General features: G+C 35.8%; 1 protein-coding gene across 1 annotated transcript in view; it reads left to right on the forward strand.

Moving 5' to 3' along the window:
* Positions 1-19,482, forward strand: part of RAD18 (RAD18 E3 ubiquitin protein ligase) — a 114,173-nt gene that overhangs the window by 39,692 nt on the left and 54,999 nt on the right. Inside the window, exons 7-9 of the mRNA XM_015830774.1 lie at positions 2,314-2,498; positions 8,779-8,855; positions 11,230-11,290. Of these exons, the coding sequence (XP_015686260.1) occupies positions 2,314-2,498; positions 8,779-8,855; positions 11,230-11,290 (323 nt within the window). The remainder of the gene's footprint in view (positions 1-2,313; positions 2,499-8,778; positions 8,856-11,229; positions 11,291-19,482) is intronic.

Here is a 19,482-nt window from a genome sequence, read left to right on the forward strand (position 1 = left end):
AAGGTGTATAAAAAGAATCTCCCCACCCCCTGAGCTTCACTCTGAGGACGCTGGCAGGGGACCAGCGAAAGCTAAGTTGTTTCTTTTAACATTGTAAATAGTTGTTTTTATTGTTTTTAAATATCTTTTTAGCAATAAACAACTGGTTTATACCTCTCCCGGAGATCGAAGGTTGTGTTATTGAACAAATATGCAGCTATTAAGGACATATATATATATATAAACCAGTGGTTTATTCTAATTTATAACCATGTATTTATGAAAAGCGAGTGCTTCTGCTGAATTCTTTTCTTAATTGATTATTCAGTTCCAACATATAGTACATGTAATTGTTCTATAGCATTTACTGGTTAGCACCTCCTATTTTATTTACAATATAACATATGTGAGAGCCCTATTGAGATTATCAGAATATTGCTGTTTATCAGGATATTACTGAAGAATTTATATTCCCTTCTGGAATCATGTAACGGTTTTAGAAGTGTTTTCTATCTCTGCCAAATACCAAAGTGGTTATAATTAAGATAATATTAACAAACATCTTGTAACTGTTTGAGAATTAAAGATTGAAGGCGTAGTACTATACTGGGGAAAAGACATAATACCAAGAATATTTGATAGGGAACTTAAACTTGGAGAATATGTAGCAATGGTGAAACAAATATATATACATATACATGACAGAGGTTTAAATAAATTAAAGCAAAAATGGTACCATTTATATTATGCAGCAAGATAAATTCAAACACCTAGATCAGTGGTGGCGGGTGCCAGAGGCGGCACTCAGAGCCCTCTCTGGGGGCACGTGCACCATTGCCCCAGTCCTAGGCCTCCAGCTGGGTTTTATAAAACCTTTTCACTTTAGGCCTCTGCCGCCATGTGCAAAAAAAAAAAAAGTTCAATCAATGAGTCAATTTCAACTTCTCGCGGGAAGAAAAAAGATCTTGCAAAGTTGGAATTGATTGATTGAACTTTTTAGTCCCACCCAATCTGCTGTTACCACCGCAGCCACAGCCACCCAATGGGCCACACCCAGCCAATTGGCCACACCCAGCCAATGGGCCACACCCACCCGGCACCCGACAATGCATAAGTGGGTTTAGGGTTGCAGTTTGGGCACTCGGTCTCTAAAAGGTTCGCCATCACTGACCTAGACTATAGTTTCTAAGTTTACACTGACAGGGACTGCAAAATTTTTGGGTTCGAAAGGGAAAGTCAGAAATCAAATATTTATATTACACGCACACACATACACGCGCACATATAATGAAAATAACTCATTTCAATATAGGTAATGTTATATTGAATAATAATTGTATAACTTCAGTAATTACCTGTTTACTTATAGATATAATATTTTTTAAATACATATTAAAAAAACTGAAGGACTTTCTTTTAATTCCTTTTCTAGTAGATTTTCCTAGTGAAATACGGAAGGTATGTTAGATTGTTCTATATTTAAAGCAATTCACGATTTGTTTGGCAGGAAATCTGGTTCATAAGTGGAAATCAATGGCAGTACTTTTGCAATTCCACAACTGCATTACATGTTCAAAACCTTGTCTGCTAGTTTAACTGTTTGTTGAATGCAGCGAAGGTCACATTTTTTTCTGCAAACTATGGAAGCTGCATTTTAAAGAGGGACAATGTGACTGGAGGTCAGTTTTGATTAGCAGAGCCTGTGTAATCCTAAATAAATAGTGTTTACATATATGTCATTTTTGTGGCTTGCTGATTGTTGATGTTTTGTTAGCATTTTTGAATTTGCTTTTTGAAATAAATAAGCAGGCACATTTTTTTTTTGAGAAATAAGCGATGGTAGCCTGGATGAGTTTGACCAGCTATTTTCTTACGTTCTCTATAATAATAGCAGAGAAGAGTGCCATTCCTCATTAAATATTTGATTATTAGTTTTTAAAATATTTACTTGAATGCTGGACCTATCCCTTTGGCTTAAGTTAAATCACAGTGCTATTACAAAGATAAGAAAATAAAGCTCTCTGAAAGGAAAATGGGATATAAGTAATACCGATAATTTAATCAAATAATATATTATTGATGTTGGAGATAGAAATGGACCAATATGGCAAATGGTTGCAGAGGTTGAAAATAAAATAAATATGGACAAAGTAAAATAAAATAACACCTTATTATCTGAAAGTAAAAACTTGCATATACATATAGACTGTAACACATTTGTACCCTATAACATATTTATGTAGGCCTCATAGATTGAGTAAAATATGTACATTGTTCATTTTATTTTATAGAAAATATTCTTAACATGTTTTCCTCTATGATTTTTTCTCCTAGTTCTGGACAAAAAAGAAAATTACTGCCTAAACTGGTTTACAGTTTACTTTCTGACCGTGATCTGAGGAAAAGACTGAAAGAACATGGATTGTCCACCCAGGGAACAAAACAACAGCTTATTAAAAGACACCAAGAATTTGTGCACATGTATAATTCAGAGTGTGATTCTCTAAATCCTAAATCAGGTAGGAAAATGAAATGTAGACAGCGATTTCCTTTAAATAGTGCTGTTTCGTAAAATGCAATAGAGACTTCCATCTTTCCAAGATCGGTAAAATGAGAAGCCAGATTTTTGGACGCAATATGCTGACACTGTAAACTGCTCAGAGTGCTGTAAAGCACTAGGGGGTGGTTTATAAGTCTAAGTGCTATTGCTATTGCTACTGAATTGCTGGACTTCTTTGCTATAGGGCAGTGGTGGCGAACCTCTGGCACTCGGAGCCCTCTCTGTGGGCACACGTGCCGTTGCCCCAGCCTCGCCTCCCCCCACAACCCCCTCCTCACCAGCAGCCCCCCTGGAGGAGAGTCGCCCCCGAGCGTGGCCCACACAGAGCAGTGCAGCCAAGGACATGGCAGCCAGGCAGAGTAGACAAGACTCTGCCCTCATGCCCCATCCTGCTGCGGGGCGCGGGCTGAGGGCGTGGCTGCCATGGCGCTGCTGGGCTGCCTGGGCGATCTGCGGTGGGCCCTGGAGGCAGTGAGTGGCCCTGTGGGCAGATGGGGTGGGGCCGGGACAGGGCCGGGGCAGGGGATGGAGCGGGGGCAGGGCCAGTTTTTGGGCACTCAGTCTTTAAAAGGTTCGCCATCACTGTTATAGGGTATAATAAGAAAATCTTCAAAGTTTCCCTCTGCAATTTCTTATACTAAAGACAATCAACACAGGATTATCTTGAGTTTCAGTGCATGGGTTTCTCCACTTTCCATCCCATAGCTAAGTGGATGATTAATTATTCTTGCATTCTTTCCTCACGGCTAGCATACTCCTCTACACTGTCTAACACTTAAAATTACTTTCATGTGATGCTCCTGTGTATTGTGAAACTCACCTCTGATTTTAATTGCTGCTGAGTCCCTTGCCCTTATTTACATGTGTAGAAATATATTCAGGTATCTGATTTTGCATTTGTTGTGTTTCTCTCATTGGGGCTGCTATAGTTCCTGCCTGCCAATTTCAAAAGATAGTGAATGGCTTACGATGACATAAAATTACAACATAGAAAATCAACAGCCTAATCATAACAGCACAAAGGTCTAGAAGTGTCACCTTTGGGCAGCAAAATCTTCAAGCATCTCTTAATAACTATCTGAAGAGCCTGTTTTTACAGCATTTCAAAAGTAAAATAGGAAATGGGTAATCTGAAAAACAGGAGTAGGTGGTTCCATAGTTGTTCCATTAGTATAAGATGCAGACATAATTATTAGGCACACTTTAAAAGTGTGATGTTCTCTAAAGAGAACTTAGCGAGGGAATCTCTGACTCAGTTCTGACAAATGCTTATCCTATTATGGCTAAAAGCAAAGAAATTCTTTTTGCTAAGGTTCAGTGTGACTTGGTGCTACAATGGTCAAAATATGACCAAAGGGCACAGATATTTGTCTGCAGCAAAAGGAGACACTTTACAGTTTACCACATAACTGTGATTAAGCTGTTTCTGTTAGTCAGAGCCAACAACAGAAGAGTCTGTTCTAAGTGATTTGATTTGTTAAGATTTTAGCAAGAGCTAGAGAAACATGATATAAACTCAAGAAGAGCTGTGCTAGATGAAACCAAAGGCCTAACTAGTTCATATAGGACAAATAAAGGTCTCTGAAAGCAGGATATGAATGAAATTATATCTTCCTGCTTTAGTTTCCTAGCAACCAGAATTGAGAATAGCATGTAGCTAATATGACTAGTAGGCATTGTTAGGCTTAATCTCTATGAATTTATCTAATCCTCTTTTAAACATTGTCTATGTTACTAGTTATTACTGTTTTACATTGTTTATTGTGAAAAAAAATATTCTTCTATGCTGAATCAATAACTGTTTGGATACATTGGATATTTTATGATTCTAGTGTTGTGAACAAGAGAAACCTTTTTTAATCCATGCATAACTTTATAAGTATTAATTATCTCCCCTTTTCACATTTTTGTTGCTTTTCCCTCCTATATTAATAAATTTGGGACTCTTTGGGAAAGAGTCCAACTTTAAACAATGATTTATGAACTCATTTATGAAAAAGATGGTTCACATGTACTTTCTTGCACATTAATAGAATTCTTTATTGGCCAAGTGTGGTTGGACACACAAGGAATTTGTCTCTGATGCATAAGCTCTCAGTGTACATACAAGCAACAGTGATAAATCATGGTCATAATCAACATAAAAATACATTCATCATAAATCATAAGATGCAACACTTAGTGATAGTCATAGGATACTAGATAAGCAAACAACATAAATCATACTAGGATACTAAGTAAAACAATATAAATCGTAAGATACAAGTAACAAAGTTATAGTCATAAGATAAGGAGATAGGTAATAGGAAAGATGAGAATAATACTAAGTAGTTTAACAGTGTTGTAGGAATTAGTTGTTTAGCTGAGTGATGGCATGGAGGAAAAAACTGTCCTTGTGTCTAGTTGTTCTGGCATGCAATAGCGTCATCTTGAGGAAAGAAGTTGAAGCAGTTTATGTCCAGGATGTGAGGGGTCTGTAGATATTTTCACAGCCCTCTTTCTTACTCGTGCAGTATATAGATCCTCAATGGAAGGCAGGCTGGTAGCAATTGTTTTTCCTGCAGTTCTAACTATTCGTTGAAGTCTGTGTCTGTCTTGTTTGGTTGATGTGCCAAACCAGACAGTTATACAGGTGTAGATGACAGACTCAATAATTCCTTCGTAGAACTGTATCGGCAGCTCCTTGGGCAGTCTGAGCTTTCTGAGTTGTGCTTTTTTGATGTTAGGTGACCACTTTAAATCTTGAGATATTATAGGACCTAGTGATTCTATTGTATTACAACAGCAGCTCCCAACCTTTTCTATACCCCGCATCCCTAGAACGCTTCTGATATATTCTTGCACCCCCCCCTTACAAATGTTCAAAATAACGGCAGTGACTTATGCATATACACTATAATTTTGAAAACCCAAGTTTTCGCACCTCCTGGAATATCGTCTTGCACCCTGGTTGGAAACCCCTGTATTCTAGTGATTCACAAAGTGTGCATGTGTCATATATTCATAGAGGCTATGCTCAACCCCACTGTATGGTGGACTTTAGCTATTCTTAGTATGTTTCTCCTGTCACACTTACTTCTATATATTGGGTAACATGGATTCCCAAAGTGAATTAAGAAGTACCAGATCTTAATCAGATGGTGTCTTAGAGTCCTTTGTCATACTCTCTACATATGTGGATGGTAGGAAAATGTTTCTGCTGTGTTTGGATGGGTTGTGGAGCATCATAATTCCCTCATTTCTAGGGGTATGTTTAAGGTAAGAAAATATCTCTGAAACGACCCAGTGAGGCACAGGTTGTCTAGTAGCATATACAAACCTGGAGCAGGCAATATTAATGCTACTGTAGTACTGGGTAGATTTTGAAATACAAGTGATTTTCTTGATACTCTCATATCACAACCCCTTTTAAACTTACACAGTAAAAGTTTGCTTTTTTATTTTCCTCATTGTTTTGTGAATATGGAACTAGGATATGTTTCAGGTAAAACACAAACAGCTAAATAAAAAGTGGCATATAGAATTCAGTGTAACCAAACCCAATAGGGGCATTCTATGGATGCCACCTCCAAGGGTCTTAATGGATTTGGTATAAAACTGAACTTGCCAAATTAAACTGTAATCCTGTTCATATTTTCCTGCAATAATTTTCACTGTACTCAATGGAACTTTTGAAGAGAGTGTTTATACATTCTTGGATCCTACTGTTGCTGACCCTTCTCCTCTGGCATTATACATAAATTCAACAAATGAAACTTGTTGGCAACTAAATCATCTTTGTCTTGTTTTCAGTGAACTTTCAGGATTGCATTTTACTTTTCCGTACTTAATATACAATGCCATAATTGTCCTTGAGGAAGCTATGTTGTTACTCTGAAATATATCCAGCGTGCAAATCATTCAAGAAACTGTTTTGTAGAAAATATTATAGTCTGGCAGATTGGATTTTCCAATGGCCGCTCTAGCAACTTTTAATGCAGGAACCAAAGGTTATGAGAAGCTTGTTATCTTAGTAATAGATTTAAAATATTGTTATGCTGCCTTGTAGAGCAGATATTCCAAAGTGGTCTACATTAAAAGTGAAAATACAAAATAGAATAATATAATGATAAATATACAAATATTGATGATAATGTTATAATTAATGATTAAAATGAGACTGCATTACATCTACATAATATTTATTTTTATACTATTTATTTCTTAATATAGATCTCTATTTTTTACATCTGTTGTTTTTATATTTGTGATTTTTATCTAATTGTTTGTGTACCACCCACAGTTGCTTTTGGGGAAATGTATGGTGGAATCTACAGCTAGAGTGGGGGGAAGTGTGAAGAGGGGCCAAGCCTAGAATCCTTGCACAGCTGGAAGTGATGCAGATCTCACCTCCCCCAGAACTCTTGAAGTCCTATCTGACCATTCCCAGGAAAATGCAGATGTTCTGGCAAAATTCTTATAAATAGGCATGCAAGAATTAAAGAAAGTAACATTGATCAGCTCATAGTATCATTCTGGTTCCTTGCACCTGACAGATGATCGTCTATACAAATTCAATAAATAGATTAGATAAAATATAATATAAAATAAAATACAATCCTAAATCATTAACTGGCTCTAGTAAAGAGTTGAATCTTTAGGATTGAAGTGAAAGCTTATATTGATGAAATATGATAGATATCCATTGGTTTACAACTAAATGGCCAGTGAAAAACAGGCTACTAATTGTTCATAGCAGTGGATGCACATGTAAAACCTTTGAATACTGATCTCAGTGTCAGCAGGTTGGTACAGCTGAAGGAGGGATTCAGAGTCACTTTGACAACCAATATAATTAGTATAGTTTGACAACCAATATAATTAGTATAGTGCGATCTGACTTGCTATTAAATTGGCAACATGTCATTAAGATTCCAAATTATGTTGAAAAGATAGTCCAGTGTACGGGATGGAGTTCAGCCTAGGTATGGTTAAATCATGAATAATTAAAGCAATGTTCTCCCTTTTTTGGCTGAAAGTTCTCCCTTTTTTGGCTGATGAGAGCTAATAATATATTGTCCTTAGCAGTCCATAATAATACTAAATTTCATAACATTGTACTGCTCCTGTGTCATATCAACCTAAGTCAGTCTGGAAGCATATACATTTAATAAACTATGATAATGATTATTATTAAATTACCATGCTGGTTCTAAAAGCTTTAAATAACTCAAGGCGAATTAATAGAAGATAAGTTACAAAAACGATGGCCAGTAGTTTTGAATACCAGTTGTTCACACTATTATGCTCCTGTAACATTAGTGGGATTGTTGCCTTTGGATTTGAAACCAAATTTAAATAATCAGCATTGTTGCCACATAGCCCGAGGGGAAACACATTCTTCAATACTTTAAAAGAATATGGAAATAAATATTGTGGAATCTCATATTATTTGCTAAGTCATTAAAATAATAGGCACCTTGCTACTCCTCGGAATATTAATCACTTATAAGGTCCACCAAGCCCTGACAGATTTTAGAAGGATCAAAGGGATGTGTGTCAAGCTTCTAAGCAGTTTGTCCAAATCTTCAGGCTGTACAATCTGAAGAATACCTTTATTAGTATGTCCAGATAGAGATGTATTGATCACAATGGCCAAGAAATTGACAGTGTTGTTTGGAGAAAAGTTGGTATTCCACAATGCATGTGCTGGTGATGTTCATAGCTCTCTCAGCACACTTCAGCACTCAAGTTTCTTAGCCCTTGAACTTCAGCTGCTGATAGTGTTAGAGATAAACAGTTTTGGAGATCTATCTGTCTATCCGACCATCTGTCTTTTGGAACATCATTCTCTTTTGGTCTTGGATCTTGTAAGAAAATACTGTATTTATTATGGGGAGAAAAGTTTAAAGCTCAAAACCATCGCCTCATCAAGGATGTCTGGAGAATCTCACAGGATTCATTTACAGCGATTTTAGTTGACAAAGAAAAAAGCCTTCCTAATAATTACCTCTTTCACTAGTTTGCACTGAACCAGTCTTCCCTCTCCTACTTAGTTATTAGTTTTGCTTTACCTTTTACTCTATATCTCTTTGGTTTTTACTCTATTTACATATGGTAAAAAATCATTTATAATGCATTTTTCACGCACCAATTCCAGTTTTTTACGTAACAACTGAAAATATCGAGTTTGTTCTGGGATCTAGTCATAGTTACTGGAGTGCTAGATTGCTATTAATGGTGTTTATTTATTCTAACAGTTGCTGAAATAGTAAAAGAACTGGAAAACATTGAAAAGACTCAAGCACAACTTGATGCCAGTAAACCCAAAGAAGATGTAAGTTAATAAACTTTAATTTTAATCCTGGTGAAGATAAATTTAAATATGCTGTTCTATCTATTATAAAATCATAGTGGACTTTTTTTGAATAATGGGGCTAAATTAGTAGATACATGTGTGTAGATAGATATCTGTGGATAATTTTGATGCCAAATCTGGCCAAGCATTTCAGCATGTGATAATCATAGTTTTGAATAGAAGTATGTCCTGTTGAATTCAAGCTTGAGTGAAGATTGCATTTGGAGTCTCTTTTATTCTGCTCAAGACGTACGCCTTCTGACAGAAACCCTGCCACATTGTAGTGCCTGTGCTGCAATCAGTAGATAGATACTTGTTATACATGTGTCCCTTTTGCTTGATATATCTGTGCCTGTGTTATTTTCTGTTCATATGCCTGCTAAGTAATCTTCCCATTAAGAGTTGACTTTTGAAATGTCACTGCAAAGGCCAAGTAAATGTGCATTGTATGCCCATCCTTAAAGTTTATATTGACAGGAAATAATGTCAGAAACCATCTAATATTGAACTGCATGCTAGAAAAACTGCTTCCATCTATTTAATTGCCACTATCAAATTAAAGCTTTGAGGGTATTTTTGTTTTTCAGTTAAAGCATTTATGTTCTGCCCATTTACCACAGAATTTTAGATTATGCAAAATAGTAAAGCCATTTATTAACATAGAAATATAAAATACATAACAGCAAGAAATAACAACAAGAACAACAATAATAACAAAAAAACTTGTACATGACTGACCTTCCAAAAAAGGAAAGTTTTTACCAAGTATCAAACTGCTGATGATTCCATTGATGTGCTGATGGAGATTGCCAATTGCAGTTTGAAAAAAATCTATGAATGAATATTCGCTTAATCTGTGTATTTAGTACTTGTATTTTAGAATTCTAGCCTAATCTCTCTCCTGATATTACTAATTATAAACCACTAATGTCTAATTAAACAGCTAGTGATAGATAGACATACAAAATCTTTTATAGCAGAAATGGGTAATATAGTACCTGCTAAACATCCTTCCTAATCTGATTTTATAAAATATGATGATGATGATATATCCAGCATAACACAGAGTGAAACAACACTGATTTGCATTTTGCTTGGGCCTTACATCAGGATAGTATAGAGCAACTGGAGGATTAAGTTCAGTTTTTGTGAAACAGTATTTAGTAATTGTTCTATCCCTATTAGCCCCCATTTCTCCATGACTGATATTTTCTGAATAAATACGTCTTGCACTTTGTGAACCCCTTTGTAAGCAAACTTAAATACATGTACTCTAAGTGCCCCTATCCCAAATGATTTCACTATTGTTGTCATTCAAGCACATGGATTCCTAGTAGGTCAGTTCTCCCTTCCCCTTCTACAGTCCCTTTTATACTTTTGAAACCTGCAGTACTATATTAGACATCTGAAAAGCCTGGCATATTGTTTCTGTGTCAGGAGCCATGACCTAGCCTTTTGGACAATGTATCTTTTTTGGTGAGATAAGGTTATCGGAGAAGATGGGGAATGATTTTTCAGTTTGTTTTAATATAACCTGAGGAGCTTAAATATGGAAATGAGACTGTTATAGCTGTCATAGATCTTGTATTCCTATTTATCCTTTTTATAGAAAAAAATTTTTTTGCCACTGCATGGGACCTTTTTGAGGCTGTGTGCCACTGTTAACTGCTTAAGAAGGAAAGTGGAAAAGGGATGATCCTGTGGAATCCATTGACTAGATTTTGTTTGCATTCAGCAATCAGTTGTGGTGAAACCTGTAGTAGAATGGACAAAGTCATCTTCACTAGCATGGATTGTTTTTTTTTTCCTTTTGAATATTACTCTGAAGATTCTCTAAAACGGGTCCCCAACCTCAGGTCTGTGGACTGGCACCGGGCCACGGCATGCCAGAAACTGGGCCGCGTAAACAAAGCCCCTTCCACGGGATTCAGGCAGCAAACAAAACCATGTCCCCTCCATTCCGCGGAAAAACCTCTCTCCACGGAACCGGTCCCTAGTGCCCAAAAGGTTGGGGGCCTCTGCTCTAAAAGGTTTTTCGTGTAGACAAAAATATAAATTTCAGCATATGGATTTGCTGTTCTGAAGGCATCTCAAATCACTTTGAGATTACGTAGCAGCAGCATCTTTGGGGTTTTGTTCATAATAACAGGATGTGTGTCACCAACGTTCCATTATTTTTTTTAAAAAAAGACCTATCCTTAAATAAGCCTCTAAAAATTAAATGCTAAAACAATATTGATAGGCAGAAAATGTTTTTTTTTAATTCAAGATAATATGACTTAAAATCCTTCATCTACATTTTATATCGTTTATCTGTTAATCATTAAAAATAATGTTTGTGCTATTGTTGCAGAGTATGATATTTACAAAGCACCAGACAGAGAATGAAATAGATGAAATTCATAGAGATTATCGTAAGTAACAAAATTATTTCATTTGTGGTTGAAAAGAAACTCATATGCTGTTAAGAAATGTACATATTAAAAATGAACTTGTATTAAAATAAAAATTCACATGTCTCCTCTTCTATTGTACGAGGCAAAGAGGTTTATCTGTCTTTGATTGCCTAATATGTGAATCAGTTGATATTTTTATCTTGGAATTTCTCTCTTAACAGGTTTACAATCTCTAGTTAGCTTGCAAATCTCTTTTGGAGTAAAAGTGCATAGTTTGTTTGGATTTATCTCATGACTTTGGCATGCAGTATAAGAAAGTAACTTCATAGAACTGGAATATATATAGGAGAAAGAGGGTGGACATAAACCTTAATCATAGAATACAAAATCATTGACTTTGTATATGAAGAGAAATAGTGTCTTAAATAAGGTATTGTCAGTAGTTCTGATTTTAAATTTGTAAAATTAATACTGTGGTATCTGCTTCTGTTTATAAAGTGGGATAGCCAGATTTGGAAAAAATACAGCTATTTGGATCTTGAAATTGTCCTGACAATCTGCACATGAATCAGTGGTGTGATATATCTGCATATAAGCCATTTTACATGCAATAGAAATATTGCTCCTGAATCACAGGAAATGCTTTTAATCTATTGTGCATTTGTCAGACTTAATCTCAAATCTTGTGTTCATTACTGGGCACCACACTTTAACAATGATTCATCAGGCAAACAATTGCATAGAAGGGCAACGAGTAGGGGTGTGCAAAATGGTTTCATTTCAAAATATCTTGAGCACCAAATGTCATAAAACATCCTTCTCTGAGTCAAAAGCTGTCCTTTGAGAACAAAACAGGCTGCCTTAAGCTTGGGAAGCATTTTGAGCTTGTGACAAATTTTTCAATTGGGGGGGTGCCCCTATTTTGAGCTCAAAAGCTTCCCCAAATGCCTGGAACAACTCACTAAGAACAGCCTAAATTGCACTTAAGAGAGGATGCTTTATGAAATTTCAAGCTTGAAACAATTCACAGCAAGCATTCTGTACACCCCTAGTAATCTGGATAATTGAAGATTAAAATTAAGTTTCATGAAGAGAGACTGAAGGAAGTGGGTATGCTTAACACTGAGAAATTTGAGGAGAGAAAAGATAGCATTGAAAGCATGTCGCACAGAAATAGCTCAAGATCAATGCTCTTGTTATTTATTTAAAAGATTTCTATGGGTCCCCATCTTAAGCAACTCTGTGTGGCTCAGAACAATAAAACCAATGACTATAAAACTGTAATAAAAACAGGCAGTAAAACAAAAGCCCTACACCTTAATCGTCCCCTTAGCTTCCTTAGAAGTACGGATATAGTTACAAGAAGTTCATTCCACTTGAGTTAGCAAACATTGTGGATCCAATTATCAAGAGTCATGGCAGGCTATTCTTTCTCTGAATATTTTAATTTAATCACATTGCTTTAATAGACCTCTAAAATGAGGAGGAGGAGAAGCTTGTAAAAGTCAACTAAAACATTAATTGTATTTCAGCAAATGTAAATATATTGGCATTCGTTCCATTGGAGCAGGGGTGAGCAGTTGGTAGCCCTTGGAGCACATGCCCTTGTTTTCCATTTTGCAATCCTTGGTGCACTCCCAAATATGTCTCCAATTGCTGGTGCATTGTACTAAAAAACCTGGAAATTGGTTCTCTTAAGCATCCCCCAAGCTTGACTGTCTTTCATCATCAAATATCATTTCAGAGTTAAAAAAAAGAGGAAAAACTGCTTGACTTCATTGAGTTGTCAGACATATTTCAGAGGCTATAAATCAACAAAGCATGGCTTACAGCAGGAAAAAAATATCTTAGCCCCAATGTTGGCATTGGAATTCAAATAATGTCCAACTTTTGAAATAGATATTAAAGTAAGCCAGATGAGTTGATTTTATTAATTTTGGATTATCAGACTTTATAAATACATTACTACAAGTAGCGTTTATATGGGAAGAATGAGCTTCTCATAAGAGCTCTTAGAAAGTACAAAAGCAAAGGTATAGCTAAGTCTAAATCTGCTAGTCCAAGTTTTGATAATAATAGGGTTTCCAAAATTCTTAATGCAGATTGATTGCTATCTACATTTTTCTCTCAGATCCTAATAATTTTTGCCTTTAATTATATTTATTCTCCAATATTTTGAATTCGATAGGCTGATAGCTCAATGGTGCTGTCTTTCTCTGTTAAGTTTTTCCCTTTCTTTAGGCTCTTTGTAGAACTGTAAACAGTATTAGTTCTGAAAATATAAAAGGCTTTTCTTTTGACTTGTATTTTGCAGTAGGCATTTGAGAAATAAGGAAGAAAACATTTCCTTGAATTATGGTTTCATTTTGAATAGCTACTACATAGCTATAATTTGTGCATTTCAGAGTCAAACAAACTTTTTGTTGGAGATTGTTGTCAAAAGCTGTCTGAATGTTTGTGTAATAAACACAGTCTTTGGTTTATCCTCCAAGAAAATCTATATACTATCATTGTCATGGGCTTTAAGTGGATGAAATAGTGCATCATAGAGCAACAATTTTTGAACCAAGGTGCTTCAAATGACTAACTTACAGAATGTGTCCAAAATCAGGACACATGACTCCTGAAGGAATGAAATTTGGGGAAACTGTGGCTGATTCAGTGCTACTGGCAGCTGCCATGCTGCTGCTGTGGTCACATGATCTTCATTTTCAACTTTCTGTGACAGTTTCTTAACCAGTCTCACAATCCCTCACTTCCCCACCCATCAGCAGCCACTTACCTACCTGCTGGAAAGGGAAGGAGGAAAGAAAAGAAGAGAGGGAGGGAGGGAGGGAGGGAGGGAGGAAGGAAGGAAGGAAGGAAGGAAGGAAAATTTCTGATGCTCCATTTCATGTCTATGAACTTTCATGTCTATGATTAAGATACTTTTTTAAGTCAAATGGCATTTACCTAAGGCATTTCCATATGTCTCTTGTATGAGGCTGTTTCCCATTCTCCCACTTCCTTGCAGGCTTTCTAATATGTGATAATAACACAATAAAAGAGATATTTGATTTATGTGCTCCTTGTCAAGCATTACTAGATTTTCTATTTTTGTTCTGGCAAAGTAAAGTTTTGATACACCAGCTACATTTTTTCTCTTCTTTTCCTCAACTTTTCCTAAGTCTTCTATCTCCGTCTTTCCTATTTTCCTGCACATCGGCTCCCATTTTTGTGTGGGAAGGTTTCTGTCTGTGTGAAAAGTGTGTTATCGCTTCTTCCAACTGATCAGTTATGTAAAAGAACAGCATGCATGTCCTAACAGGATGAATAACAGCACCCAACTATTGGATACTGTCACAATATAACTCTCCATGTATTAGATATTACCCTATTAACGTTTACAATATGGTAGCAACTTTATAGTTGTTGTTCTTAATTTGTTCATTAGGTTTATATATACCATCTTTTTTAGAAGCTTATACAGTAGTATATGCAATTTTCATTTTATCCTCCCAAGAAGAGTTGTTTTTAGAAGACTAAGCTAAGAAATAGTAACTGGCCCAAGTGAGCTTCTGTGACTGAGGATAGACTTCATCATGAATCTTATTTATGGAAGGAGCCAGAATACATCAATATAATGGGTCATTGTATCAGATGTGTTATATTGCCAGAAAGCACTTAAGCACTGAAGTTCCCTTAGATTCTCTCTCCTTCTAATTTGCTGTTACTTCCTTGTCAGCGTTCACATGTAACTTTTGACAATTTTTAAGGGTGATAATTTCATATTTTTTTTTCCTATGTAGGCTAATTGATACATATACCATCTTTCTCAGTGCTTCTGGGAATCCTCAATAATAATAATAATAATAATAATAATAATAATAATAATAATAATAATAATAATAATAATAATAATAATAATAATAATAATAAAGTTGGAAGGGACCTTGGAGGTCATCTGTTGCCATCCACAAAGTTTTCTTTCCATAGAGAAAGGTTGTGCTTTTATATGAAATTTTTGGAGTGTACAAAATACTTCAAATACTTCAAGTACATACCTATATATGTTTACATGTAATTATGTAATTTATGTAAACTTTACAATGCTTTGGTAAGGCCACACTTGGAATACTGCATCCAGTTTTGGTCACCACGATGTAAAAAAGATGTTGAGATTCTAGAAAGAGTACAGAGAAGAGCAACAAAGATGATTAGGGGATTAGGGGCTGAAACATATAAGGAACAGTTGCTGGAATTGGGTATGTCTAGTTTAATGAAGAGAAGGACGAGGGGTGACATGATAGCAGTATTCCAATATCTCAGGGGCTGCCACATAGAAGAGGGAATCAAGCTATTCTTCAAAGCACCTGAAGGCAGGACAAGAAGCAATGGATGAAAACTAACCAAAGAGAAAAGCAAATTTCCTGACAGAACAATTAATCAGTGTAACAACCTGCCTCCAGAAGCTGTGAATGCTCCAACACTGGAAGTTTTTAAGAGGAGTCTGGACAGCCATTTGTCTGAAATGGTATAGGGTTTTTCTTTCCAACATTATTATTATTATTATTATTGATCATCGCACAGTCAGCCAGATGTTCAGACTGGATTTGGCATTTTTGTCTACCTATCGAGTCCTTACCAAGGACCTGGGATAGGCAGATGTGGATGTTTGATGGTATTACAGATATCGTTGCAGGATGGAAGCAGTTCCTAGTAAGGCCGCCTTTTGCAATTGACTAATAGCGAATTTGTCAATGCCAGTGGTGTTCAAGTGGTGTTCCAGTTGTTTTGGGATTGCACCCAAGGCACCTATTACTGTTGGTACTACCCTTGCTTGCCTTTGCCACAGTCTTTCTATTTCTATTTGTAGGTCTCTGTATTTTGTTATCTTCTCCAGTTCTTTCTTGTCTATTCTGCTGTCTCCAGGCACTGCCACGTCCACTATCCAGACTTTTTTGTCTTTCTTATTGACAATTGTTAAGTCCGGGGTGTTATGTTGCAGGTGCTTGTCTGTTTGAATTCTGAAGTCCCAGAGCAGTTTAACTTTATCATTTTCTATGACTTTCTCTATTTTATGATCCCACCAGTTCTTGCTTACAGGCAAATGATATTTCTTGCAGATCTTCCAATGCACTATTGTTGCTACTTTGTCATGCCGCTGCTTGTAGTCAGTTGTTGTTGTTGTTGTTATTGTTATTATTATTATTATGTTGGACATAAAATATGACCTTTAGAGCCAACAGCTTTGCTGGGCTCTCTTGTTCACTTTCTTTTTGTTCCCTATTCAGATGGATGGTCAGAGATGGAAGTAAATCAGCAAGTAGAAAACTATAGTTTACATTATGACCAGCTAGTCTTTTCATTTCATTTCATTTCTTGACTGTATTAATAGAAGCGGGTTTAGAAATTACCTGAAGTGAAAGTAATCTTAAAATAGAGGAAGTTCTTTTGGGAATGATTTAAGAGAAAACTATGTTCTCTCCGTTGTGTGTGTATGTGTGTGCGTGTATAAAGTCTTTAACTTAAAAAAACCACTTTATTTCATTATACTTGGATTCATATTGTTTATTGCTTTCAGCTTTCATAATGAATCAGAAAAATAGAACCCTTGCCTTTATATTTAGAGTAGCATTATACTTACAGCAATAATTGTTAATCTTTGTGGGTATAATTTCTCAAGTATGGCTTCAGTTGTATATGAGAATTGTGCAGAGGACATTCGTCCTGGGTAACATCTGTTAACTCCAGTTGTTAATTATTTATTAGATTTTATATCACCTTTATTATTTTTATTAATAACTCAAGGCAATGAACACATATAATACTCTTTCCTCCTCCTATTTTCTCCACAACCACAACCCTGTGAGGTGGGTTGGGCTGAGAGAGAGTGACAATGTTCTTGTTTTCCAAAGAGACTACAATCCTGATTATGCATTTTTGGAAACTTTGATAAGTCCTCATATATTATTCTTTGGTTCCTTTCAGAATTAAGTGGACATTGGGCAAGTAGAAGACATTTCTTTTAGCTTTTATTTTAAAATATTTAGCATAATAACCATGAGTTTTATTGTTCCTTTTTGAAATCACTTCACTGGAATATTGAATGGAATATTGATATGTATGTATGGACAGTATGTGTGTGTTGAGTGCTATATTTTTGAAAGAAAGGTTTATGTTTCAATATATCATCATGTGGGAGAAGTCCAGTTTAATCCTTGGCATGTCAAGTTAAAATGTGAATCAGATGATGAAAAACAACTCTGCCTAAGGACTAGAAATCCTAGTCTGAGCTTTGCTCAGAGTACACAAAATAATTCCCTGGATTAGGTAGCCTAGTACTGTCTAGTCTGACTGGCAAATCAATGTGCCTTCAAAACCACAAAGAGAAATGAGAGTTTCTGAGTCAAAATTTGAACTTGAACTCTGATTTGATTGGGGAGAGCCTCTCAATATTAAGAGGAAAATTGTGTTGTTTTCTGAACAGCAATCTAACCTTTGCAGTCAGAGCATGTTTCTACCATCACTAAATTGACGGCGGTCAAACTTTTTCATCCTGGAAATAGAAATTTTTTTTAGCCAAGTGAAGCTTCTGGTGATGTGATGGGTTAGCACAGGGGTGGGGAACTATGACCCCTGTGTGACTTGTGGACTTCAACTCCCAGAATTCATAAGCCAGCATGTAATAAAGTCATAAGTCATAAAGGGGCCATAGTTCTCTACCTCTGGGTTCACATATACATTTCAGCTCTAATTCCATTGCATTAAACATCCCAAATAGAAATTGTTCATTCCAATTTTTGAATTTTACTGGCATGATTTTAGGATAGTGCAGGAGTGGTAGGCCATGGGATAATCATTTTCCTTATTAAAGATGTCTTCTTCCACAAGTCAAGAAGTAGGTCTTTCTTCAGATGCCATGAGATTCAGGGCTCCCAGAGAGAAAGTTGGATTCAACAATGATTTTCTCATTTTAGTAATAACAATATAGCTAGTGCATTTAAAAATTGAAGTATTGAACCATAACCATAAAAAGTGTTCTTTTTATGTACATTTGCAAGTAAGATATTTTACCACAATATGTGGTAATATATATTTGTCAATGTAAATGCACGGTCTCCAGTATGGAACTAGATACATTGCATTGAGTCAGAGATTTGTGTATAATGTTGACAAGAAATACCAAATTATATTGGTTTTCCTTAACACGAGGAATTTTATAAGGGCAAGAGAAAAAATAATATTGTGTGATTTTAGCTTGTCTATCTGTACAACTTCTGTGGGGTGCAAAGAAAAGCAAAATTATTTTGAAATATAATTTGGCTCTATAAAAATATACTTCTTATGCTTGCATCTATTTTGAAGCTTCAGGACTTAGAAATCTAAAAGTGCTAACCTGAGTTTTTGCTAGACAACTATGAAGTTTATATTTGAGTCGTTTAAGTGTCCAGGATGAGATCAGACCCTTTGAAATATGTCTGTGATTTATGAAGCAATCACTATTCTTTTAAGCCGCTGGACTGATAAGTCCTAAAACAAAGACACAAGGGGAATATAATTAATAGCAAGGTAGTGACTTGAGAAGCAAGAGAATAAGAAATTCATTGCTAACTTTGAAACCACTTGAGATTAACTTGAAAACAAGCTTGTTATTAGTTGGAATATATGAGGAGAGGAAGAGACCAAATCTATTGCCCTCAATTCTCTGGAGCTGTCCTCAGTATGTAGTATACTCATGAGGTAAATACAGTAATAGAGACAGGTATTTACTCTTCTGGGGTCATACCCAATTCAGCTTGGATGTCTGTATTTTCTAATACTTGCTTAATTGTTTCCCCAATCAATATCACTTCACCCTTCTTCTCAAACTGTCTATATTGACAGATAGCTGAAGGCTGAAAATATAAGGAGAATTCCTGGTGCTATTTAAGTGCACAGATAAGATTGGTGTACTTGGTCCAGAATGCAGTAGCCCATTTATTAATATGGGCTGTCTATAGATGCTTGTAACATCCTCGCTGAAATCCTACAATGGCTTCCACTTTGTTTTATTGCAGAAAATTTAAAATCCTGAACAATTTAGGATGAAAGTAATTTGAAGGATTATTTTCTCCCACTGAGCTGTTCTTTGGAGTCCTTCTTGTGTGTGCCATGTTTTATTGTTTCTTAGATGTAAAGACCTGAAATAAAGTAATATAAATAATAAAATAGGCAGAAAGTGAGTAAGG

Source organism: Protobothrops mucrosquamatus, unplaced genomic scaffold (genome assembly GCF_001527695.2).
Source record: "Protobothrops mucrosquamatus isolate PMUCROS unplaced genomic scaffold, P.Mucros_1.0 scaffold_249, whole genome shotgun sequence".
Lineage (NCBI taxonomy): Eukaryota > Metazoa > Chordata > Lepidosauria > Squamata > Viperidae > Protobothrops > Protobothrops mucrosquamatus.